Here is a 26,435-nt window from a genome sequence, read left to right as displayed (position 1 = left end):
GCAGGGGAAGGGCAGAGAGGGAATCCCAAGCAGACTGCACTGCCAGCGCAGAGCCCAATTTGGGACTCGAACCCATGAACTTAAGATTATTATCCAGAAGTAAAACAGGATATCACTGACTTGTTTTTATACATTTTGTATTTCTGAAATCATATTAACATTTTACTTAATACTGACAAAACTGGAGTATGCTTATTACCATTTTTCAGGTGAGAAAATAAAGGCCTAGAAAAGTTACATGGACTTGTCATTGCCAGACAGCTTACTCTGCTAACAGATTAGAGATTCCATGACTTCCAGGTAAGCACTCTACTAACCCTATCGTACTGGAGAGTACATCTAGCAAAGAGATAAAGCATCAGTATGTGCATCTATACCATTAGCTCTTGAGGAAGAGGGTAAATGAAAATGATAAAAACTGGAAAATCTATTATCTGTAGTTGAACTCAAGTCCAATGCAGATGAGCAAGCCCCATACCGTACTTCATGATATCCTTCTAACTTTGAAAAGGTGACAACTGAAAATAATATAAAAATCCTAGTCACAGATATTAATTACCTTATATGACATTTTAATAAGAAAATGTAGTCATCTTTAACTTTTTTCTTCCAATCTCACTTTCAATCTATTAGTAAATCCTGTTGGTTCCATCTTCAAAATATATCCAGACTTAAACACTTCTCATTACTGTTGCCACGACTACCTTGGTCTAAACCTCCATCCTTTTTGCTTAGATTAGTGGTATAACCTAATAATAATGAGTCTCTTTGCTTTTGCCGCCTTTCTAGTATATTCTTTCTTACTGAAGTATCAGTGTAGGAAGGTGAATATTTTTGTGTTTTGATTCTCAGAATTTAGCACTTACTAATAGTCATTCAAAAAAGTATTTGTTTAATTAATAAACACAGCAGCCAGAGTAATCCCTTTAAGCGGTAAATCTTACCTGCTCAACATCACTCATCATCAGGGAAATACAAATCAAAACCACAATGAGATACCACCTCACACCTGTCAGAATGGCCAGAAATTAACAACTCAGCTAACAACAGATGTTGGTGAGGATGCAGAGAAAGGGGAACACTTTGGCACTGATAATAGGAACGCAAACTGGTGCAGCTACTCTGGAAAACAGTATGGAGGGTCCTTAAAAAATTAAAAATAGAACTACCCTACAACTAGCAATCACACTACTAGGTATTTATCTAAAGGATAAAAAACTTTGTATCCAAAGGATACAAAAAAAAAAAAAAGGATGCTCATTTAAAGTGGCACATGAAATGTTTATAGCAAACCCCAATGTTTATAGCAGCACTATCAACAATAGCCAAATTATGCAAAGAGCCTAAATGTCCATTGACTGATGAATGGATAAAGAAGATGTGGTGTGTACGTACACACACACACACACACACACACACACACACACACACACCCCAGAATATTATTCAGCAATCAAAAGAATGAAATCTTGTCATATGCAACAACGTGGATGGAACTAGAATGTATTATGCCAAGTGAAATAAATCAGCCAAAGACAAATATCATATGATTTCACTCATGTGTGGAATTTAAGAAACAAAACAGATAAACATAGAGGAAGGGAAGGAAAAATAAGATAAAAAGAGAAGGAGGCAAACCATAAGAAGCTCTTAAATACAGAGAACAAACTCAGGGTGGCTGGAGGGGTGCTGGGTGGGGATGGGCTAAATGGGTGATGGACATTAAGGAGGGCACTTGTTGGGATGAGCACTGGGTGATATATGTAAGTGATGAATCACTAAATACTACTCCTGAAACCATTATTACACTTTATGCTACCTAATTTGAAGTTAAAAAAAAAAAAAAGGTAAATCTTACCATTTCACTCCTTTGTTTAAAACCATACCCATTTCCCTCCTATCTAGATAAAAGTTGAAGTCCTGTTTAAAATTTATTTGTTTACTTTGAGAGACAGAGACAGCACAAGTGAGGGAGGGGCAGAGAGAGGGAGAGAGAGAGAATTCCAAGTAGGCTCCATGCTGTCAGTGCAAAGCCCAATGCGGGGCTCGAACTCATGAACCATGATATCATGACCTGAGCCAAAACCAAGAGTTGGACACTTAACCTACTGAGCCACCCAGCTGCCCCAAAGTTAAAGGCCTTTAAATGGCTTCCACGACCCTGAATACTCTAGCACCCCATACAGTCTGACCTCATCTCGTACTACTTTCCCTTTCAAGCCACTCTGGTTTCACTGATTCCATTTGCCTGGAATGCTCTTCCCTCAGATATATGTCCTCCAGATCTCTGCTCAAACATTACTTTTTCAGTGAGATGTGCTTTGATCATCCTACACATATAAATATATGTTTTTAGATACATTTTTCGTGTCTAAAATAAAGGTTACTTAAAAAAAACAATACCACTACCCACCTAAAAAATTTAACAATATTTCCTTAGTAACAACAAATAATACAAATAGTTCCCTCATTGTATTGTATGTTTGTGTGTTTTTTTCAGTTTGCTTCAATTGGAATCAGGACACAAAGTCTATGCCTTGTCATTGGTTGATATATCAGTTAGTTTTCTTATAACCTACATATTTTCTCATTTAAAATGAGTTATTTGTCCTGTAGAATGTCTCTGTCTAAACTGTGTTGAATACACCTCTGTGTGGTCATTTAACATGCTTCTCTGCCTCTTATATTTACCATGGTAGTTAGAGTTGGTGAATTTATAGATCAAGGTTCAAGACTGTTTTTGGTTTTCCCAAGACTTAAATAAGTGGTAGTATAATTTCATCAGAAGATGCATCATGACTGAATAGAATAGAATCTCTATGTATAAAGAAAGCATGCCATAAAGACTATTCACAAAATAGAGTAAAATTGTAATTTGCTATTTCAAAACAAGCTAAATGAGATTAAGAAAATTATATAAACCATAAAACAAAAATATTTTAGAATGATAAAAATGCAGAAATAAAGTAACAGAATTTAGGAAAGAATTACAATTAAAAAATTTTCAGAAATGAAGAGTAAACTAGAATGGACAGAATTAAATACAACAATTTTTGCCTTAACAGAAAAAGAAGACAAAAAGAGGAAATTTAAAAACAAAAATATATGAAGGGCATAAAAACTGAGTTAAAGAAACAAATATTGAAGCAGGCAAAGAAGATCCAGCATGTGGATAAAAAGAGTGCCTGAAAAAAGAAAACTGAAGCCAAGAAAACAACAAATACCAAAAACTACATTTTAAGAAAATATTCCTGGGGAGAAAAGATTTAGAACTATGTACTGAAAAAGTGTGCATACTATGTTCCTGAGAATTTAGATTATCTAGGCAAGTCTGACCCAATCACATTAGCCCCTTTATTTTTTAAAAAGTTTATTTATTTTGAGAGAGAGCAAGACAGTGAGAGAGCTAGAGAGCAAGGGAGGGGCAGAGAGAGAGGGAGAGAGAGAATCCCAAGCAGGCTCCATGCTCTCAGCACGCAGTCCCATACAGGGCTTGATCCCATGAACTGTGAGATCATAACCTGACATGAAACCAAGAATCAGATGCTTAACCAACTGAGCCATCCAGGTGCCCTAGTAGTTCTATTTTAATTTTTTGAGGAACCTCCATACTTTTTTTCCAGAGTGGCTACACCAGTTTGCATTCCCACCAACAGTGCAAGAGGGTTCCTTTTTCTCTACATCTTTGCCAACACTTGTTTCTTGTGTTTTTGATTTATCTATTCCAACAGGTGTGAGGTGATATCTCATTGTAGTTTTGATTTGCATTTTTCTGATGATGAGTGATGTTGAGCATCTTTTCATGTGTCTGTTGGTCATCTGTATATCTTCTCTAGAGAAATGTCTATTCATGTCTTCTGCCCATTTATTAATCACATTATTTGTTTTCTTTTTTGGTTTTTGTATCAGTTCTTTCCATATTTTGGATATTAACCCCTTAGTGGGTATGTCATTTGCAAATGTCTTCTCCCATTCCATAGGCTGCCTTTTAGTTTTGTTCATTGTGTCTTTTTCTATGCAGAAGATTTTTATTTTGATGTAGTCCCAACAGTTTTATTTTTGCTTTTGTTTCCCTTGCCACAGAAGACATATCTAGAACAATGTAGCCACAGCCAATGTCAAAGGAATTAATGCCTCTGTTCTTTTCTGGGATTTTTACAGTTTCAGATCTCCTATTTAGGTCTTTAATCCATTTTGAGTTTATTTTTGTATAAATGTGGTCACTTTCACTCTTGCATGTAGCTGTCCAGTTTCCCCAAAACCATTTGTTGAAGAGACTTTTTCCCATTGCATATTTTTGTATCCTTTACTGTAGATTAATTGACCATATAATTGTGGATTTATTTGGGGGCTTTCTATTCTGTTTCATTGATCTATGTGTCTATTTTTGTGTCAGTTCCATATTGTTTTGATTATTACAGCTTTGTAGTATATCTTGAAATTAGGGATTGTGATACCTCTAGTTTTGTCCTTTTTTTCTTTTTTCCAGTTTATTTATTTATTTTGAGAGAGAAAGAAAGTGCGAGTTGGGGAAGGGCAGAGAGAAGGAGAGAGACAGAGAGAGAATCCCAAGCAAGATCCACACTGTCAGCACAGAGTCCAACATTGGGCTCAAATCCACAAACCATGAGATCATGACCTGAGCCAAAGTCAGATGCTTAACTGACTGAGCCACCCAGGTGCCCCATTGTTCTTCTTTTTCAAGACTGCTTTGGCTATTTGGAGTCTTTTGTGGTTCCATACAAATTTTAGGATCATTTGTTCTAGTCCTATGAAAAATGTTGGTAATCTGACAGGGATTGCATTAAGTCTGTAGATTGCTTTGGGTAGTATGAACATTTGAGCAATATTTGTTCTCCCAATCTATGAGTATGGAATATCCTTCCATTTCTTTGGGTCATCTTCAATTTCTTTCATCAATGTTTTATACTTTTCAGAGTCCAAGTCTTTCACCTCTTTGGTTAGGTTTATTCCTAGGTATTTTATTATTTCTGGTGCAATTATAAATGAGATTGTTTTCTTATTTCAATAAAGAAGCAATCTTGTAGCAATGAGCATCCCTAGCACCAAGGTTGTGGTCTCAAAATAAACTTTCTTAGAAATTTCTCAGTTTTCATTATTTCCCTCTGTCATTTCAAATTTTGTGTATTTGTACTTTATCTCATTTTTTATTGATTAGATCATATGATCCTGTACTCCCCTACCCCAGTTATAAAGCTTGTGCAAATAATAATCTATTCATCATACCCTTAATGTTGTATAATAAGGAATGTATCTGGTCCTTGTTCTAGGTTCCTGGTACAGAGCTTCAGAAATCCTTGGAATTTTCTGGCTGATAGGAGTGTCTTTCTTATAAAGTGACACATTGTGGGTCCATAGACAGCTTCAAGATTGGGTTGTAACTTCGGGTCCACCCATCCCCCAAATATGGGGGACTTGAGACTGAGTTAAATCACATGGCAAATGAGGTAATCAACCATACCTATATAATGAAACTGTCATAAAAATTCTGGGCACTGAAGCTTAGTGGAGCTTCCTGGTGGGCAAAATACATTGATGTGGTAAGAGGGTGCTAGGCCTGGAGTCTAAGGGGAGAGTCATGGAAGCTCTGCATCTAAAATCCTCCCATACCCTTCCCTAAGTACCTTTGCATTTAGCTATTCCTGGGTTGTATCTTTATAATAAAGCTGTAATTGTAGGTATGGTGCTTTCTTGGGTTCTGTGAGTCATCTAGGTTAATTATCAAACCTGAGAGGGTTTTGGGAATCCCTGAACTCGTAGCCAAGTTGATCAGAAATGTAGGTGGCCGAAGTTCAGCTGGAGCCTTAAGTAAGGGCAGACTTAGAGAATTGAACCCTTAAACCTATACAGTCTGATGCTAAATCTGGGTAGTTACTGTCAGAATTCAACTGCCATCTACCCAGTTGCTGTGGAATCAAAACTAAGGTAAAGAGTAATGATCAAGGAAAAGCAAAGTATGCAAGTATACATTGCACATGTTGTCACCCAGTGCTAGTGCCTAGAGGGCAAGAAAAATTTATGCGTTTTTATCTTCAAAATTTTTATTTATTTTTTAATGTTTATTTTTGAGAGAGAGAAAGAGAAAGAGAGAGAGAGAGCAAGCAGGGGAGGGGCGGAGAGCCTGATGGGGGGATTGAACTCACGAAACGTGAGATCATGACCCGAACCAAACTTGGACACTTAACTGACTGAGCCACCCAGGCATCCTTATGCATTATTAAACTATAAAAATAATAGGGCTCAGTATTTTTCAGTTTTACTTTATACATATCTACAAAATATTTCTTCACACTGTTCCAAGAGTTATAAATTTTAGGGTTGTCATTCAAATTCAAGAGCCAACCAAATAGTCCATGTAATGTACAACTTTCTATCTTATGAAGGGAAAAGAAAAGTATGAGTCAGCAGTGAAGAGAACATTTGGTTTATTTAGGTACTGGTTAATTTGAATTTTGCATTATTATGTTACGTAGCATACATAAAACTATCAAAAACTAAGGTCAATATTTTATTCTGAAAATATTTTAACTGTTGTCAAATATAATATAAAGTAGTTATAAAGTTCACTTTGGTAAGATCAATCTTAGATCTAAGATTGAAAGTAGTGATTAAATAGGAATATAATTTTTTTTATTATTTTAGAGAGAGAGAGAATGCACACACAAGCACAGAAGGGCAGAGGGAGAGAAAGAAAGAATCTTAAGAAAGAATCTTAATCTTCAGAAAGAAAGAATCTTACGCTCAGCATGGGGCTTGATGCGGGGCTCAATCCCACAACCCTGGGATCATGACCTGAGCTGAAATCAAGAATTGGAAGTTCAACTGACTGAGCCACCCACCCAGGTGCCCCTGGAGTATAAATATTTATTTATTTATTAAAAAAAATTTTTTTTTTAACATTTATTTATTTTTGAGACAGAGACAGAGCATGAACGGGGGAGGGGCAGAGAGAGAGGGAGACACAGAATCGGAAGCAGGCTCCAGGCTCTGAGCCATCAGCCCAGAGCCTGACGCGAGGCTCAAACTCACGGACCAAGAGATCATGACCTGAGCTGAAGTCGGACGCTCAACCGACTGAGCCACCCAGGCGCCCCCTAGAGTATAAATATTTATAAGGATAACTATTGTCTATAATTTGCAGATTCAAACTCTCCCTACAAAGGAAAAAATTCATTCACTCATTTACTAAATATTTAATAAATACGTATTTGTTAGGCAGGAGGACTATAATGAAGAATGAAAATTTGTTGTGAAGGAACACATTCTTGTGTAAAAAAGCCAATTAACATATTATTACTAAACAATGCAAGTATTATAATGACAAACAAAATATTACAGATCAAATTTTAAAAATGACTAGGTGAGCAGTAGTGGAGGGGGTAGAGAAGGAGGGGGAAGGTGTGAGTGAGGTAGTATTTATTTGAGAGAGTGTGTGTGCAGGGGAGGGACAGATAGAGGGAGAGGGAGAGAATTCTAAGACATGGGGCTCAATAACCGAACCGAGTTTTTTTCTTTCTTTCTTTCGTTCTTTCTTTCTTTCTTTCTCTTTCTTTCAAGATTTTATTTTTAAGTAATCGCTATACCCAATGGGGGGCTTGAACTCACAATCCCAAGATCAAGAGTCACATGCTTTAGTAACTGAGTCAGCCAGACGGTCCAATATATGAACTGAGTGTTAATGGATAAGTAGAAGTTTACCAGAGAGAATTGGAAAGGAGTGAGGATAATGACAAAAGGAGTGGCATATGAAAGGACATGAAGGGGCACTTAGATGGCTCAGTAGGTTAAGCACCCGACTTCAGCTCAGGTCATGATCACAAGGTTTGTGAGTTCCAGCCCTGCACCAGGCTCTCTCCTGTCAGCAAGGTGCCTGCTTCAGGTCCTCTGTCCCCCTTTCTCTCTGCCATTCCCCCACTCATGCTCTCTCTTTCTCTTTCTCTGTCTCAAAAATAAACAAACATTAAAAAAACCTGAAAGGACATGAAAACAAAAGTGACCACAGTGCATTCTGGAAAATAGTTAAATAGTACAGGAGAAAAGAGGAGCTTAAGGGATACAAATATAGATAAAGGGCCAGAAAATGAAACTAAACTGTATAATAGGGATTCATTCATATTCATTTAATGTTTTTAAACAAACAAGCAAAAATGAATGAATAAGTCTTTAAAGTCTGTACCTTAAAGGATGCTCACTTTTTAATTCTTGGATTATTTTTACGGTGCTAAAATGAATTGGCTAGTAGGGCTAAATCATACTAGTCTTAGCTCAGTTTAATTCTTGCAGCAACTAAAAATAATTTTTTTAAGTAAGCTTTCTGCCCAACATGGACTTGAACTCATAACCCTGAGATAAAGGGTCACATGCTCTACCGACTGAGCGAGCCAAGTGCCCCTTTGACATAAGACTAGAATTTTACCCTTTTAGTGAATTCTATTTGATGGCTAAGTCTTACAAACAGCTGATAACCAAACATTAAAATAACTACATGAGAAACAGGCATTCACATGCATTGCTATTGGGAATGAAAGCAGTTATAACTCTTTTGGAGAGCAATTTGGTAACATCTAACAAAACCACATATGCACTTACCCTTTGACCTAACAATCCCACTTGTAGGAATTTACCATGAAAAAATATCTCTAACAACATAAAAATATGAGTGCATAAAGTTATTCATTAAAGATTGCTTTTAACTGCGAGATACTGGAAACAACCTAAATGCCCACGTAAAAGAGAGTGATTGAATAAACTCTGGTACATTCACACAATGAGGTACAATGCAGCTATTAAAAAAAGTGAGGAAGATCTCTCTGAGCTTTTATGGAATGATTTCCAAGATAAAATTAACAACAGCAAATAAAAGCTAAATGCAAAGAGAACCTGCAGTGTACTACATTTCATGTAACAAAAAAGGGATATGTGAAAATAAGAAAATATACATGTTGGCACTAATTTATGCTAAAATAAATTTAGGATGTGAGCCAGAAACTAATTAAAAATTACCTACAGGACAGAGGGTAGGTGGGAAGAAACACAGTAGGAAGAATGAGAGAAGGAGGAAAGAAGCAGATGAGAAATGGGGTCTTGGGAAGTGACACTTATAAGTAAGCTTCTTTTGCATAGTTCTGGCATTTAAAACCATGTAAATGTTTCACATACTTAAAAAAAATTAAAGTAATTCAAAATGTTGGGGAATCTTAATAGAATGCAAATAGCAATAAATGATACAACTGTAATTAAATGACATAACCACCCTGAGGGACTGTGGAAAAAAAAAAAAAGAACTAATCTAAGTCACCTCAAAAAAAAGTATTGAGTAATGAAAGCTAAAGACAAGAAGACTTTACACAAATAGTAATATCTAGTTCATAAATCTCTTTTGCATAGCAAGCATTAGATATCCATTATGGCATGAGAAATTAGTCCAAAATTTAGTGGCTTAAAACAACAAACACTTATCGCATAGATTCTATAGGTAAGGAATCCAGGGCTGGCTTAGCTAGGTGCCTCTATTTTTTTTTTAAGTTTATTTTATTTATTTTAAGAAAGAGAGAGCACTAGTTGGGGAGGAGCAGAGAGAGAGAGAGAGAGAGAGAGAGAGAGAATGAGAGAGGAAGAGAGAGAATCCCAAGCTGGCTAGGCACTGTCAGTGCAGAGCCCCATATGGGGTTGGATCTCAAGAACTATCAGATCATGACCTGAGCCAAAATCCAGAGTTGGACTCTCAACTGAATGAGCCACCCTAGCGCCCTGCTAGGTGTCTCTTAATCATGGTCTTTCCAAAGGCTGCAACCACAATATAGGCCAGGGCTGCAGTTATCTCATGTTTAAGGGAGCTCATTCATATGGCTGTTGGTAGCCCTCGGGCCCTCCCTGGCTACTGACCAGAGTTCCTTGCTATGTGCGTCTCTCTTTAGGGTTACTCAAAACATGGCAGCTTGCTTTCCACAAAGTGAGGGCTCCCAGGGAGAGAACAAGAGAGGGAAAGTGAGACAGAAATCACAGTACTTTTGTAATGTAATTTTGGAAATGACTTTTATCACTTTTATCATAGTCAATTTGTTACAAGTCACTATACCCAGCTCCGCAGTCAAGGAGAGGGGACTACATAAGATAGTGAATACTAGGAGGAAGGAAGGGAATCAATGAGGGACATTTTATAGACTGCCTATCACAGTCTGTCTTCTAGCCCACAATTCATATCCCTCCTACCTGCAAATAATGCTCACCTTCTCCTAAGGGTGGGTTTGCAATTCTGAAACTACTTTATATATACTTTAGATGTGAGCAAATAAGTCATTAAATTGCAGATAATGAAAGCCAGGTTTCTTACTGAAGAAAGGAAATACGAATAAGGAAAAAAGGAAGGTTAGCTTTAACCCTGTGGTGTTGGATTGCAATCTGAGGTATTATTACGGTGTCATGTTTTTTACTATAAATTTCTTTATTTATTTTGAGAGAGAGAGAGAGAGCGCACATGAGCAGGAGAGGGACAGAGAGAAAGGGAGATAGATAGAGAATCCTAAGCAGGGTCTGGGCTGTCAGGGCGAAGTCCAACACAGGACTCAATCTCACTAATCGTGAGACTACAACCTGAGCTGAAATCAAGAGTCAGGTGCTTAACTGACAGCCACTCAGGAGCCCCTGGTGTCACATTTTTAAATATACATAGAGATACAGGCAGATAGGCAGATAGGATGACGCCAGGGTTAAGACAAAGAAAATATAAGATGAACTTGGAACAACTTGTGGCACCAGAAAGTAGAGTGCTCAAAATTAATGAGGGCACATCAAAAGAACAAAGGAGCCAACATGAAGAAGCTCCAGACGACCAAAGTCAGGACAATTGGAAAAACAACATAATGACTGCAATGGATTGGAACTCATGGAATAAAATAAATATCCATAAATTATACTGAAGAAAAGAAGTTAATAAATTAATACTTGGAGGAGAAGATGAAGCACAAAAAAATTACCTTACATGAAAAAAAATCATCATTTGGCAAATACCACAATAATTACTGGAAGCAAGAACCATCAGATAGATGCTAAAAGTAGTGAGTGAAAATATAATGAAAGAACAAAATATTTACATAGTCTCTTGTATTTCTCCACCAGATACTTACTAGTTAAATTACAAAAGTAAAAATAGTAACTTTAAAGTGCATAAACTGGGTCAATATCTCTTTAACCAAGTGATCAAAATTAATATGACCAGTAATGAGAAATGTTGAAATCTTGATATACAGTATGCAAAAAGACAAAACAGCATTTCTGAGGTATTCTAGCCAAAATTTTCATTAATTAGAGGAACTATTAGCCTATCCTACACTGAAGGACATCCTACAAAATAACAGGCCAGTACTCTTCAAAAGAGTCACATTCCTAAAAGTCAAAGAAAAACCGAGAAGTTGTTCCAGATTAAAGAGACTACGGAAACATGAAAACTGAACGCAATGTAGGAACCTAGCTTGGGTGTGAATCAGACAAAAGACATTAGGAATTTTCCAAAGGTGAAGATTTTACATAACCATTATAGAATCATCAAAGTTCAGAAATAACTGTTGATAAAACACTATTACTAATCTACAGAACCTATTTAAATTTTGCTAATTAGGCTCCTAATGTCAAAGAAGAAAGGCACAGAAAAAATTCAAGCTGAGCCAAAAACCAGATTTTCTGAATAAAGTCCAGTGTTCCTTCCACTGTCATATAAATTTAGTTGTTAAATTTTTAAAAATATTTTTTAAGTTTATTTATTTATTTGAGAGAGACAGAGACAGCACAGATGGGGGAGAGGCAGAGGGAGAGAGAAAGAATCACAAGCAAGCTCTGTGCTGCTAGTGCAGAGCCCAACACAGGGCTCGAACCCATGAAACCACGAGATCATGACCTGAGCCGAAACCAAGAGTCAGATGGTTAACTGACTGAACCACCCAGGCATCCCTAAATCTACAGTTTTTATGTACAGGGATACGTCGATTTTATTTAACAATTTTAATATGACATTTAAAATGTATTAAATAAGAACTTTTTTTTAATTTTTTTTTCAACGTTTATTTTATTTTTGGGACAGAGAGAGACAGAGCATGAACGGGGGAGGGGTAGAGAGAGAGGGAGACACAGAATCGGAAACAGGCTCCAGGCTCTGAGCCATCAGCCCAGAGCCTGACGCGGGGCTCGAACTCACGGACCGCGAGATCGTGACCTGGCTGAAGTCGGACGCTTAACCGACTGCGCCACCCAGGCGCCCCTAAATAAGAACTTTAAATAGTAACTCATTACTTTTATATCATGTCATACTAGATAGGTAATATTATAAGAGTCACAAATTTGTAGTACAGTAACTGAAACAAGCAAATAAAAAAGATTAATTGAAATACTAAGTAACATGGTATGTATGGCATTATTGCATAAAATATGATTGTCTCCAAAGCAATTCAAGCTATCTCAAGTTATTGGGCTTTTTTTTTATCAATAATGGATGGTAGTCTGGGAAGGATTTAAAAACCTTCCTCTTTGGATAGGCAATGTAGTTGGTAAGGGAGGGAGAGAAAAAGGGTAAGAAAGGAAGGATAAATCGGTGGGGATCCAAACAGAAAAGGAGTAAAGGAGTTAAGTAGAAAGGAAGGAAGAGAGATGCAAATCACATAGTTACATAGCCTTTGGCTCTTTCTGAATCCTTCCCATAGCACATCTTTACAACATACCACTGATGTTAGGAACCTCCCTTGTGCTACAGTGAATCTCATTTTTTTTTTCCAGACCAGATATATTTATTAGAAAGACCCTAAGGAGAAAGTCAAATCCAGAAGCTAAATAGCAATCTTATGGTGCCATACCCTTGTCTTAATTGAAACTTCATTATCCTTAGCAGGAAATGTAAATATGTCAGAATTTTATAAGAGCACCATAAGTATTTATTTATTTATTTTAATGTTTATTTATTTTTGAGAGAGAGAGAGAGTGCACACAAGCAGGGGAAGGGCAGAGAGAGGGGGTACAGAGGATCCAAAGTGGCTCTGTGCTGACAGCAGCAAGCCTGATGTGAGGGTCAAACTCACAAACTGTGAGATCATGACCTGAGCTGAAGTTGGGCGCTCTTTCCACCTTCCTTGACTGGTCTTTTGTTTTTTTTTAAACATTTACTTTTTACATTAAAAAAAATTTGTATTAAATTTATTCATTTATTTTGAGAGAGACAGAGACAGCACAAGTGGGAGAGGGACAGAGAGAGAGGGAGAGAGACGGAATCCCAAGCAGGCTCCCTGCTGCCAGAGCAGAGCCCGATGGGGGTCTTGAATGCACGAAACCTTGAGATCATGACCTGAGCTGAAACCAAGAGTGGGACACTTAATGGGCTCAGCCAACCAGGTGCCCCTTGACTGATCTTAAAATAACCTTAGATTTTGTCTATATCAAAGGCTCCTCTCACTGCTTATAGCAAAGAAAGAGGAATTGAAAGATCTGTATGAACAGTCTCAAGAAGGTAATGACCATTTTTTCTTGAAAGAAACAAGGCAATTCTTCAACAAGGAAGAATTATACTTTTAGATACAGTCCTATTACCCACATACATGATGGGAATATCTTGATATGAGGAAAAGAAAAACCCATCTCTTCTGTCAGAATATGGATCTGGTGACAGGCTGGCTCTCTGGAAATGTTTGGAAATCATGTATCTTAAGGACTTCAATTTGACAAAAAGATATAAAAATTTTAAAAAATCCTCTGAGAATAAAATATGCGTAGACTGAAGAGACACAGAACTTCCAAAAATTAAACATAATACCTTTACAAAGAACAGAAGTTTTCCTATACAAAGAAATCATCTGAATGAAGATATATTCATGTATACCACTTACCATATGTGGCACATCTAATTTATATTTATACAGATTTTCATCTTGAAATAGCAAATAAGTTCCATTTTACAGATATACAAAACCTGACAAAATACTTCAGATAAGATAGAGTTAATTAAAGTTTATTTATACTTAAAAGCACTATTGGTTTCAAATGATTTTTGTCATTAAAAAAAAAATCAATGGCTATTAAAATGGATTTAACCATGTAAACAATAAATACCAATAAAATCACCTCCCTGCCCCCACCCTTCAATAGGTAGACAGAGAAGAAAAACCTAACTTATTCCATCTGGTTTGGTAAAAAGATTATAAGGGTTTATATATAAGGAGATGCAGCCATTATTCAGGTTTAGAAAACATGGATTCAAATACCTAAAGCCAATTTTACATTTCCTTAAAAATGTCCTGATGTATTCTTGCAAATAGCATTCCTGTGTTAGGCTGCATATCACTGTGCTAAACATGATTGAAGAGCTACTCAGCAATAACAAACAACCACATCAACAAACTGTGGAATTTCATTCACTGTTTTGTAACTCACTCATTGACAAAACAGATACATTTTTAAAAAGTTAAATCATCACTCAGGAAAGCGTAATTTCAGTTTTCCTGATCTATACTAGAGATTTTTAATATAGTGAATCCTCTCTGTAGGGTCAAGAGGTTTAAAATAGATCTCCCTGCAAGATAATGTACAATATGGGCATACTGCCAACAAAATGATGAAACAGGTAGCAAATAACCTTTAAATAGAAATCATCTGTGAGATTCAAAACACTAGGTATGTGAGGGAGTTTTATCTAAAACATTATCATCCTTAATCTGTCTGAAATAATTAAACTGAAATCTTCTGCCCAATTTTCAAGCTGTATTTTATTATTTAAACTATCTTAAAGTGCATTCTATGGGTGATGTGACGTTTTACTGTGGAATTAAGTGTTAATTATTGACAAAGCAGTTATTATCATGAGATAACTGACCTTATTTGAGAGTTAAGCATCCTGAGGCAAAGTTGAGTGTACTTAATCCTGGCAGGTTAATTATCTAGTGATTATGGAGCCTTGAAAGGTATTACTCCTAAGAACCATTTGCAAAATGACACTATTCAAAAAAACTTCTTAATTTAATAAAAATGAAAAACAAGAAGAATAATCAAGTTCTTTAGTCATGTATTGCTAGATAATGACCACAAAGCAGCTAGCATTAGCAGGCATCAATGGATATAATTACATTTCAGGAGTGTAAAATGTCCTTTATTGAGCTGATGACACGTGATTCCAGCTAACAAATGGTTGTTGCTGACGGGAAGTATTTTAAACTTTGAGGATGTCAGAAACAAATTAAAAATACAGTGTCATATTTAAAGGCCTTATATACTAGAGTAGTTTCAAAACTACCGTAAGAAGAAATTGCCAAATTCAGATGTGAGGTTTAAAAGTACAACATGAACTGTAACAGGACACCAAAAATTTTGAGGTAACAGAGAAATTCGATTCTGTGCATTTCTGAATCTGTTAAAAGTAAGCCATGCAAATCAAAATCACAAAAAGATGCTACTTCACATCCATTAAGATGGCTACTGTCAAAAAAAGGGGAAATAAATGTTAGTAAGGACACAGAGAAATTGTTAACTACCAAGTTTTGCTGGAGGGAATATAAATAGTGCAGCTGCTATGGAAAACCATTTGATGGTTCCTCAAAAAGTTAAACATAAAATTGTTATCAGACAATCCAGCAAATTCCCCTTCTAGGTATAGAATAAAGGTCCTGAAAACAGGTATTCAAACAGATACTTGTACCTGTTCATAGCAGCATTATTCACAAAAACCAAAAGGCAAAACCAAATTGAATGTCCATCAACAGGTGACTAAATAAAGACAAAACTCTGATACATGGATAAACCTTGAAAACATTACGTTAAGCAAAATAAGTCATACACAGACAACTATTTCGTGATTCTACTTAGATGAGGAAATTAGAATAGGCAAATTCATAGAATAGTGGTAATTAGAGATGTGGGGAGTTATTGTTTAATGTGTATACAGCTTCTGTTTGGATGATGGAAAGGTTCTGTAAATGGACAGTGGTGATGGCTGCACAATATTGAGGGCTTATTTAATGCCATTGAATTGTACACTTAAAAATGGTAAATTTTCTGTTGTTGTTTTTTTTTTTACCACAATGAAAGAAAAAATAGAAAAAAAGTAAATTATATCACTTAATAATTATACTTTGTTTTTAACACATTAATGCAGCAATGTTATTCCTGTGGACACTTCTATTTTGTATCTGGATTTGCCCAACCAAATATTTGCAAATATTCCTTGGAGAAGAACATTGTTTTCCCTGGGCAAATCTGAGAAAAGAAATAGTGGGGATGAGAAATGAGAAAAGTCTAGCTTGAAAGGTACTATAGTCAAGTCTGTGAAATGAATAATGAAAAAGAATAACTATTTAAAATATGGTAGGCATTTTATTTTAGATTTCAGAACAAAGACTTTGCTGGTTAGAATAAATTAGGTCAGTTTTACTGAACATTAGAATGTGTGAGAAAATGAATCCTTAGTTGTTGTTTTTTTTTTTAATTTTAAGCTGTAAGAAAAAATTTAAAGGATCCTTTAGTATTTCCACACAAATCTGTCACTTTAAAATGAGGAAATTAAAGGAATAGTAGTTGCCTAATAGATCAGCAAATTGATTATATTAAGAAAAAAATCTAAGCATTTTATTAACATATAAATATATATCATTTGCTAATATTTAAAGTGGGGTCAAAATTTTGAGTGTGTGTCTGCTGATATTCTAGAGTCTTTCTTATAGAACCAGATCCATAATTCATAGTTTATGATTTCAGTTTCAGTTCTTTAAAGCAGAATGAAAACTCATAGACATTTATCAAGCCATTCCTGAGTGTAGATATTTATAGCTTTTGCTTCTTTTAATATTTTATCATTTTCATGCCCACATCTAATTCAAGAGCAACTTTTTAATTCATTAAGCTAATTCTTATTCTATTTGCATTCTCATTTTGTGAGATTATATAATAATTAATTATATGATGAAGATAAACTGCATTAAAAAGGTTTACGAACAAATAAAGTGAGTCCTGGTAAACAAAGAAGTTTGTGGGGAAAGAAGTAAGGTGGTATACCAGAGAATAGCCTAATATCCACGAATTCTCCCTCATTTACTTGGAACTACTTGTTAAGTTTTGTTTTGTTTTTTTGTTTTCATAGACTACTTGTTAAGTTTTATCAAAAGAATGAGGATTGCATGTTATCCAAGCAAGTTAGTTAAGTAAAACGTAATTAAGAGAGGAATAGGATCAACAGTCCTAGTAACACTACCAATGCCACCTAACAAAAATGGAGTAATCTCTATGAGTAAAGCTGAAACCGTACATGCATTAGAAAATCAGCCACAGATTGTGTAGATGAAATGGTTTTTGTGTAAAACACTTTTAATTTTAAAGCATTATTTAATGGTGGTGTATGATAATATTTAATAGTCTGTCAGGATTAAAATACAGGACTATCAAGTACTCCTCCTTTGGCTTGATAATACTATTGAAATATAAGGAAATCTTTCATGTAAATAATAGAAATTTGATACATAGTTAAAAAAATAAGTTGATATTTATTCATTCTAACATTGGTTCTTTGGAGTGACTTTTATTTGAGTGACTCTAGATTAATTTTTCCTATTTTCAAACTTCTATAAATGGAATCACACAGTATACATTCTTTTAAAATAGCTTTATGAGATATAATTGTCATTTAATAATCTGTACAAACAAAAAGTTAATAATTAGGTAAGTGTTGACACATATATCAAGTCCTGAAACTATAACTACAATCAAGATAATGAACACATCCATTATTTCCAACAGTTTCCTCACATCCGTTTGTGATCTTTGCCTCACGGTACATCTCTATCCCTAGCAACCATGGATCTACTCTGTCACTACAAATTACTTTGAATTTTCTAGAATTTAATTTAGATTGAATCATATATAGTGTACTTTTGTCTGGCATCTCCTCTTTCACTCAGCATATATATTTTGAGATTTATCCATGTTGGTGCATGTATAAATAATTCACCTCTAACAGTGAGTAGTATTTTACAGTATGGATAGATAACAATTTGTTTATCCAGTCACCAGCTGATGGACATTTGGGTTGTTTCCTGACTTTGGGTATTACAGATAAAATGGCTATAAGCATTTGCGTACGTCTTCTTTTTCTTTTAATTTTTAATGTTTATTTTTGACAGAGACAGACAGACAGACAGACAGACAAAGTGTGAGTAGGAGAGGGGCACAGAAAGAGGGAGGCATAGAATATGAAGCAGGCTCCAGGCTTTGAGCTGTCATCACAGAGCCTGACGCAGGGCTCCAAGTCACAAACCGTGACATCGTGACCTGAGTCAGATGTCCAACCGACTGAACCACCCAGTCTCCCCTGTGTGTTCTTTATATGAACATATCCTTTCATTTCTCTTGGGCAAATACCTATGAGTGGAATAGCTAGGTCATATAGTGGCCTGGAAATTCTCTCCAAGCAGTAAGCTTAAGTAATCATAGGGATCACCTCATTTATTTCTGGTCTCACAAGGATCAATGTGAAGAGAGAACCTTGGTGGACAAGGCATTTAAAAATTTTTAATATTAAAGTTATCAGAAAAGCTTTAAAGCATCATTAATAGTGTATAACCTTCTGAAAATGAGAGCCAAGCGTGTTTTGTTTTTGCTGTTGACTTTTTTTTTTACTTACTCAAGAACTAGAACTTATTTATTTATTTTTAATTTTTTTTTTTTAATATACATCCAAGTTAGTTAGCATATAGTGCAATCATAATTTCAGGAGTAGAATCCAGTGATTCATCCCCTTTGTATAACACCAAGTGCTCATCCCAACAAGTGTCTTCCTTAATGTCCCTTACCCATTTAGCCCATCCCCCCACAGCCACTCCAGCAACCCTCAGATTGTTCTCTGTATTTAAGAGTGTCTTCTGTTTTGTTCCCCCTCCCTGTTTTTATATTATTTTTGCTTCCCTTCCCTTATGTTCACCTGTTTTGTACCTTAAATTCACATATGAGTGAAATCATATGATATTTGTCTTTCTCTGACTAATTTCGGTTAGCATAATACATTCTAGTTATATCCACATTGTAGCAAACGGCAAGTTTTCATTCTTTTGATTGCCACTAACAGTTGACATTTTGAAAATTTACAGTAAGCACAGATTTGATTGTTGTTTCTGGGTTAAGAGGGAGAAAGAAAGATAAAACAAACCTACTTGCATGCCCTGAGAAATCTATTTTACACTTCATTGCATTTTGTCCTGGGGCGCCTCGATGGTTCAGTCAGTTAAACTTTCGACTTTGGCTCAGATCAAGATCTTGCGGTTCATGAGTTCAAGCCCTGCGTCAGGCTCTGCACAGACAGCGTGGAGCCTGCTTTGGATCCTTTCTCTCCCCTGCCCCTCCCCCCACCTCTCAAAAATAAACATTAAAAAAAAATAGAAATACAATGTCCCTTTTTTCCCCTGGAAACTTAAAGATAGTTTATTACTAAAGTATTCAAGGAGAAAAATGAGAGATGAGATTAAAGGAAAAAAACAAACAATGCCACACTTGTTTTTTATAATCAAATATGGAATCTTATCCTTATTAACTTTCATCACTCAACTGGTATCTCCAGTTTATTAAAGTTTTCAAAAGTCTCATTTTGACATTCAACTTACTTGATATTTGTTAAAGTATTGCATTATCTGCATTCTCTGCATTTGCATTCTCTGCAAATACAGCTTTATCTGAATAGTTGATAGCTGAGCAAAGCTCAGAGTAAACACTGAAGTGTATCACCAGAAATCTATTTATTTATCAGCAGACTTTTTGAGACTGGTTCAAGAAAACACCAAATATGTCTAATTGCCTCATATCCAATATTTATTTTCCTCGGTGGCTCAGTTGCTTAAGCATTTCGGCTCAGGTCGTGATCTCATGGTTTGTGAGTTTGAGCCCCGCATCAGGCTCTCTGCTGTCAGTGCAGAGCCTGCTGCAGATACTCTGTCTTCCTCTCTCTGCTCCTCCCCTGTGCACATGCATACACTCTCTCTCTCAAAAATAAACATAAAAAAAAAAGTAAAAATTTATCCAGACACGACTTGTAGCTTGTCATTTTACAACTTCCTCTTCTAGGTAGGGAAAAATGATTCTTTTAATAATCTATACTATATATAGATTATAACAGTATAATGTCTCTACTAGTCTATAAGTCCTAGTCTAACTTTACTAGTTGGTGCATTAATTATTTAAACAAGGTGGGAAAATATATGTAAGATAAAATTTCACCATTCTATTTTAAGTGTTCAATTCAGTGACCTTAAGTACATTCATAATGCTGTGCAACCATTACCATTTACCCATTTCCAGGCCTTTTTTGTTATTTCACATAGAAGCTTTGCAACCATTAAAAATAACTCCCTTGGGGCGCCTTGATGGCTTAGTCGGTTGAGTGTCCAACTTCAGCTCAGGTTGTGATCTCACAGTTCGTGAGTTCAAGCCCCACGTCGGGCTCTGTGCTGACAGCTAGGAGCCTGGAGCCTACTTTGGATTCTGTCTCTCTCTCTCTCTCTCTCTCTCTCTCTCTCTCTTGCTCTCTGCCCCTCCCCCGCTTGCACTGTTTCCCTCTCTCTCTAAAAAATAAACATTAAAAAATTAAAAAAAAAACAACCCTCCCAATTCCCCCTTTCCTCCAGTGCCTGGCAACCAATATTCTACTGTCTCTAGAATTTGACTAGGTACCTCATATAAGTGGAATCTTTATAGGAAAATCCAGTTGTCTGTGTATGGCTTATTTCCCTTGACATAACATTTTCAAGACCTATTCATGTTGTATCACGTATCAGAGTTTCATTTCTTTTTAAGGCTGAATAGTATTCCATTTTATGTATATACCAAATTTTATCTATTCATTTGTTGAGGGACTTTCTGTTTGTTTCCAACTTTTGGCTATTGAGAATAACACTGCCATAAGTATTAACATACAAGTACTTGAATCCTTGCTTTCAGGACTTCTGGGTATATACCTATCGGTGGAACTGCTGGATTATATGGTAGTAATTCTATGTTTAACATTTTGAGGAACCACCCAATTGTTTTCTGCAGCAGCAGCAGCAGCAGCAGCAGCATTTTACATTCCATTCAGTAATGCAAAAGGGTTCCATTTTCTCCACCTCCTTGGCAATATTTTTTTCCTCTCCATATATTTGAAAATAACCATCCTAATGTGTATCAAGTGGTATCCCATTTTGGTTTTCTCTAATGACTAGTGATGGTGAGTACCTTTTCATGTGCTTAATTAGCCATGTGTATATCTTCTCTGGACAAGTGTTTATTTAAGTCCTTTGACAATTTATGAATTGAGTTGTTTTCTTGTTGTTGAGATATATATTCTGGATGTTAATCCCTTACCAGATATATCATTGCAAATATTTCCTCTCATTCCATGGGCTTTCACTTTGTTAAAATTTTTTTCAAGTTTTTATTTAAATTCCAGTTAGTTAACATACAGTGTAATATAATATTAGTTTCATGTGTACATTATAGTGATTCAGCACTTCAAAGTGGCCTCATAGAATGAATTTGGAAGTCGTCTTTCCTTTTCCATTTTTTAGAATAGTTTGAGAAGAATAGGTATTAACTCTTCTTTAAGTATTTGGTGGAATTTGCCTGTGAAGCCATCTGGCCCTGGATTTTTGGTTATTTATTTATTTATGTATTTATTTATGTATTTATTTATGTATGTATGTATGTATGTATGTATTTATTTATTTATTTATATTACTGATGCAATTTCTTTGCTGGTTACCAGTCTGTTCAAGTTTTCTCTTTCTTCCTGTTTCAGTTTTGGTAGTTTATACATTTCCAGGAATTTATCCATTTCTTGCAGGTTATCCAATTATTATTGGCATATAGTTTTTCATCATACTCTAATTGTTTGTATTTCTGTGGTATTGGTTGTTATTTCTCCTCTGTCATCTGTGATTTTATTTATTTGGGTCCTTTTTATTTTCTTTTTGATAAGTCTGGCTAGAGGTTTATCAATTTTAGTTATTTTTTCAAAGAACCAGATCGTTGATCTGTTCTATTATTTTTTTTTTAGTTTCTGTATCATTTATTTCTGCTCTAATCTTTATTATTTCCTTCCTTTTGCTGGCTTTAGGCTTCACTTTCTTGATACTGTCCTTTGATGCACAAAAGTTTTTAATTTTGATGAAGTCCAATTATTTTGTCTTGTTCTTGCTGTGCATTTGGAGACTTTTCTTTTTTTAAGTGAAGGCCATTTTGATATCATCAGCATTTTCTGCAAACCTAATAATCTTGGGCCTCTGTTCTTTTCTATTCTTCTATGTCTATGCCAAACGTTTGGCATTGTTCTCTGGTTCTGTAAATGCTTTCCATCTTTTTACACGTGTTTAACAAATGTGAGCTCTTATTAAAGAATTTTCTGTGCTCTGCAATGTTTGTTTTTAAGGCTCCTCCCCATTTTCTTCCTAATTATGGTCATTTGATATTATAAAATCAGAACTGAATTTTTGATGGTATTCAATCATCTCAGGTTGTCTTTGATTCTAAAATCTCATTCTTTGCAATGATATTTATTTTTTTTTTAAAGTTTAAGAAATTTTTCTTCTTAAAATACAGAGCATATATTTAAATATTGCCAGTCTCATCTTTTTCTGACTACAAAGAACTCTGAGTTCAAATATCAATTTCTCCCAAGGATTCTCAACCATACTGATGACCAATTCTTCCATGTTAATTTAAAAGGCCAGATTAACACTTTTCCTAATTACTTCCTTTAATCCTTCAGAAAATAAAATCAGCCATAAAGGAAATGTGAAATGTAGATTTTAACCAAGTGAAACTTCTAGCAGATACACAGTTCAAGGCTATTACCACTATTTCTTGCCATTATATCAGTTTGTGAATCATCGAGAATGTAGTAATTCCCTTCAAAGTGTCTTTGAAGATATTCACACCATATTATTTTCTGTAAACCACTAAGGGGATCTCATAAATTATTTCCACATCAAATTTATTTTATTCTACACAGACAACAGTTATCTTATTTAGGTACAAAATCAGTGAATATAATCAAACTACATTACAACTATAGAATTCAAATCCAAATGGACTAGTTAGTACAACATGTTCACTTTACACATAAAAACCTGAGGTTCATGAAAGTTAAGTGATGCTGCCCAGGTCACAAGAAGATATACTGAAGGTCTCTTTCTCTCTCTCTCTCTCTCTCTCTCTCTCTTTTTTCCCCCCTGTTTTATGGATGTTTAAAGTCTACAGGTTAAACAAAATCTGTAAGTACTAAATGAGCAAAAAAACCTATTTTCTACTAATTTAGAATGAAAGAAAGTATAATTTTAGTAAACAAAAGAGCTGTAAAAATTTATAAATTAAACCCCATTTTATCACCTTCAAATACAACATACAAATATTAGCAAAAATAATATTATTAATAAAAAATTTAATACAAATTATACCAACATTTACCCATAATCTATTAAATAGACTCACACTTTGAATAAATACTTAAATTTATAAAATATTAATTTTAGGCCAAATGCCCCTTACCTTAATCCATGAAAATTTCAGAGGAAAACATTATTTTACTGGTCAGAAACAAGTAAGTTGATGACCGAAAGGAGTGATGAAAATGATTTTTATCTGGATTGTGGTCATGGCTACATGTCAGGCATGCATTTTCAAAAGCTCATACAAATGTACAGTAAAATTTAATTTTACTATATGTAAATTATAAACCTCAATAATCTAACCTATTAAGAGACAATTTTTTATTATGATAGAAATTAATATATACCAGAGGAAATACTAAAAATCCTGAATTACAAACTCAAGACATTTTGTTGTGCAATTTTCAATTCTATTTATGCAAGTATTTCAGTTTTTACTGAAATATTTCTAAACTTATACACAAACCAAAAAGAGAAAAAAAAGAGAAAAAAACCACCCGCACAAAAACCCCAAAAAACCACCAGGTACTTCTTTTTTTTAAAAAGTAACTCACCGTCTCATTTCCAAAAAGTACGTCAACGTAAGGCATAACTTTCATCAATGATTCCTTGTAGAACTGACTAATAAATGGTGCAGACAGATTCAAAGTAAAAATTCTGTTGTTTTCAGAAGCGTGGTTAGCCACTTTTAATACCGACTCTGGGGAAACTGTAAGAAAAAAGCCCTGGATAAAGAAAAAAAGGAGGGGAAATTAAAAATATCATCTCCAGAGTCATTCTCAGTCAGAATAATAGAAATCTATAAAAAATGCAAAAGTCTACATAATACAAACTTTAAACTGCAGTTATAAAATGCAAGGCAGAAAACAGCAACATCTGATTAGAAGAAAAAAAGCTATCATATGAGTACAATATGCTTAATATGTGCCATTATGTCAGAGTATAACACATAACTTATTTCATACTAGATTTGTATACTAAATATGGAAAGAATCCTGGGAATCCACATAAGAAAAAAATATTTCAAAGCCCTTATTCAATATAATAATTACATTTAAAATAGAAAAATAGTAATGAAGGCAGACTGGATCCTTGTAGCTTCTTAGAAACAGTTTGGATTCTTATAAGTGACGTTATATTTATTAAAAAATAAAATTAGTTTCCTAAGATCATAGCTTGTTAGCTTATGAAACACCTACAGGGTTTTTTTTTAAGGAAGATTCTGAATTAGAATTTTCAAGTAATGAGAAAATAATTCAGTAATAACAGAAAAATATTTTAATTAAAAAATATAGTCATGCTTTCTACATAAAAGAAAGTATAAGCACAGACATGGATGCTTACATAGGAAATTGGTTTGAATGATGCACAAGTGAGTGAAGGAATACACAAAAAGCAACAGAAGATAAAGTGGGAAAGGCCAGCTGAGTTAAGAACACAAAAGGCCTTCAGTGGCAGGTCAGGAGTCTATTAGATGGCATGGGGACAGATGATGGGTAATGATGTTTTCCTTGAAAGAAAGGAATAACAAGCCTGTACAAAAATTTAAAGGAAAGTTAATCTGGACAGCAACAGTTAAGACAAACAGAAAATCATAAAGGAGAGAACAAGAGGAAGGCAAATGAGGTCAGCAGAAGTGATGACAGAGAAATCCAACAAGGAAAATTTCAAGAAGATACTTTAAGGTAGCCAAAGCTATCAGTGGGTAGAGAAAGAAAGTATGAGCAAAAGTCACTGGATTTGATGATTAAGTGCTTTTGGTGTAAAGGTTTAAAAAAAAAAAGCTATTAAAGAAAGAATGATAAGAAAGCAGGGGTTAAGGCTATAAATTATTTTGGAAGGTTTATCAATGAAAAATAATAGAATCATCTGAAACACAGGCAAAATAGGTAAGCAAAATTAATGTCCCCTAGGACAGCTTATATTTGATGGTACTTAGATTCAAAGGACCAGAGATAATATCCCTAGTTTGAATAGGTAATAGAATAGAAAAGAGCAGAAAGACATTTTAGTGGGGGGAAGAAGACTGGAAGAGTTGCTCTTAAGAATAGGGAAAGTTTGAGCATTTTTGCTCTTCAACAAGAAGGATCTATGGGAGAAACAGAAGAATGAAGAAGCAAGATAGGGAGGATGATTAGAAGGAAAAAGAAACCAGAGGAAGTAAGGGCAATGGGAACAAGAAGGAAAGAAGAGCTAGCTTGTAAATGGAAGAAATAACCTTGAAAATGTAACGGAAACTTCTTTTAAAATTACAAAAAGGCTACTGAAATACTCAACTACAACTGAAGGACTAACCATTTCCATCATGCAAACTTTAAATACTTTAAAAAGAAAAAAAACTCTTTTCTATTACTTAAAAATTAGAATTTTAAGGGGCGCCTGGGTGGCGCAGTCGGTTAAGCGTCCGACTTCAGCTAGGTCACGATCTCGCGGTCCGTGAGTTCGAGCCCCGCGTCGGGCTCTGGGCTGATGGCTCAGAGCCTGGAGCCTGTTTCCGATTCTGTGTCTCCCTCTCTCTCTGCCCCTCCCCCGTTCATGCTCTGTCTCTCTCTGTCCCACAAATAAAAATTAGAATTTTAAAAGAATATTAAAAAATTAATTTTGAGGCAGGAGTCATGTATACTTGAATTTGAAGGGTTTATTGCCCTGATAAACTCAGAGGTATTGAGAGAATTTTATAGTATAATTGTCTGTTATTAAACTATTGCTAATGAAATTCTAATAAAAATGTTTCCCTATTATAACATATTTTTATATTATTTAAAAATCCCATTTCATTAATTCTTTACCAATATTCAACTATTCTAAAAGATAACAAATCTTAGTCTTAGGTAACATTGTTTTTTGAATGTTTTCACTTTACTTTTTTAACCAACCACCATGTCACTTGCAATCTATGAACATCCAAGCTGTTTCCTTTGCTATTTTTGTCACTTGGAGAATTAAAATGAACAGTTTATATAGCATCTTGTCTCCATAGTAATATGT

The 26,435-nt window shown here is 35.0% G+C and overlaps 1 protein-coding gene across 4 annotated transcripts in view; it reads right to left on the bottom strand.

Annotated features, from left to right (window-relative positions):
- The window catches only part of ADK (adenosine kinase), a 537,819-nt gene that overhangs the window by 146,437 nt on the left and 364,947 nt on the right, over positions 1 to 26,435 (bottom strand). For all 4 annotated transcript variants that reach the window (XM_043598129.1, XM_043598131.1, XM_043598130.1 and 1 more), the window contains one exon: positions 24,002 to 24,172. In XM_043598129.1, the coding sequence (XP_043454064.1) occupies positions 24,002 to 24,172 (171 nt within the window). The remainder of the gene's footprint in view (positions 1 to 24,001; positions 24,173 to 26,435) is intronic.

The sequence above is a fragment of the Prionailurus bengalensis genome, chromosome D2 (genome assembly GCF_016509475.1).
Source record: "Prionailurus bengalensis isolate Pbe53 chromosome D2, Fcat_Pben_1.1_paternal_pri, whole genome shotgun sequence".
Lineage (NCBI taxonomy): Eukaryota > Metazoa > Chordata > Mammalia > Carnivora > Felidae > Prionailurus > Prionailurus bengalensis.
Note: the sequence above shows the minus strand (reverse complement) of the source record. Positions and strands in the feature narration are given on the sequence as shown.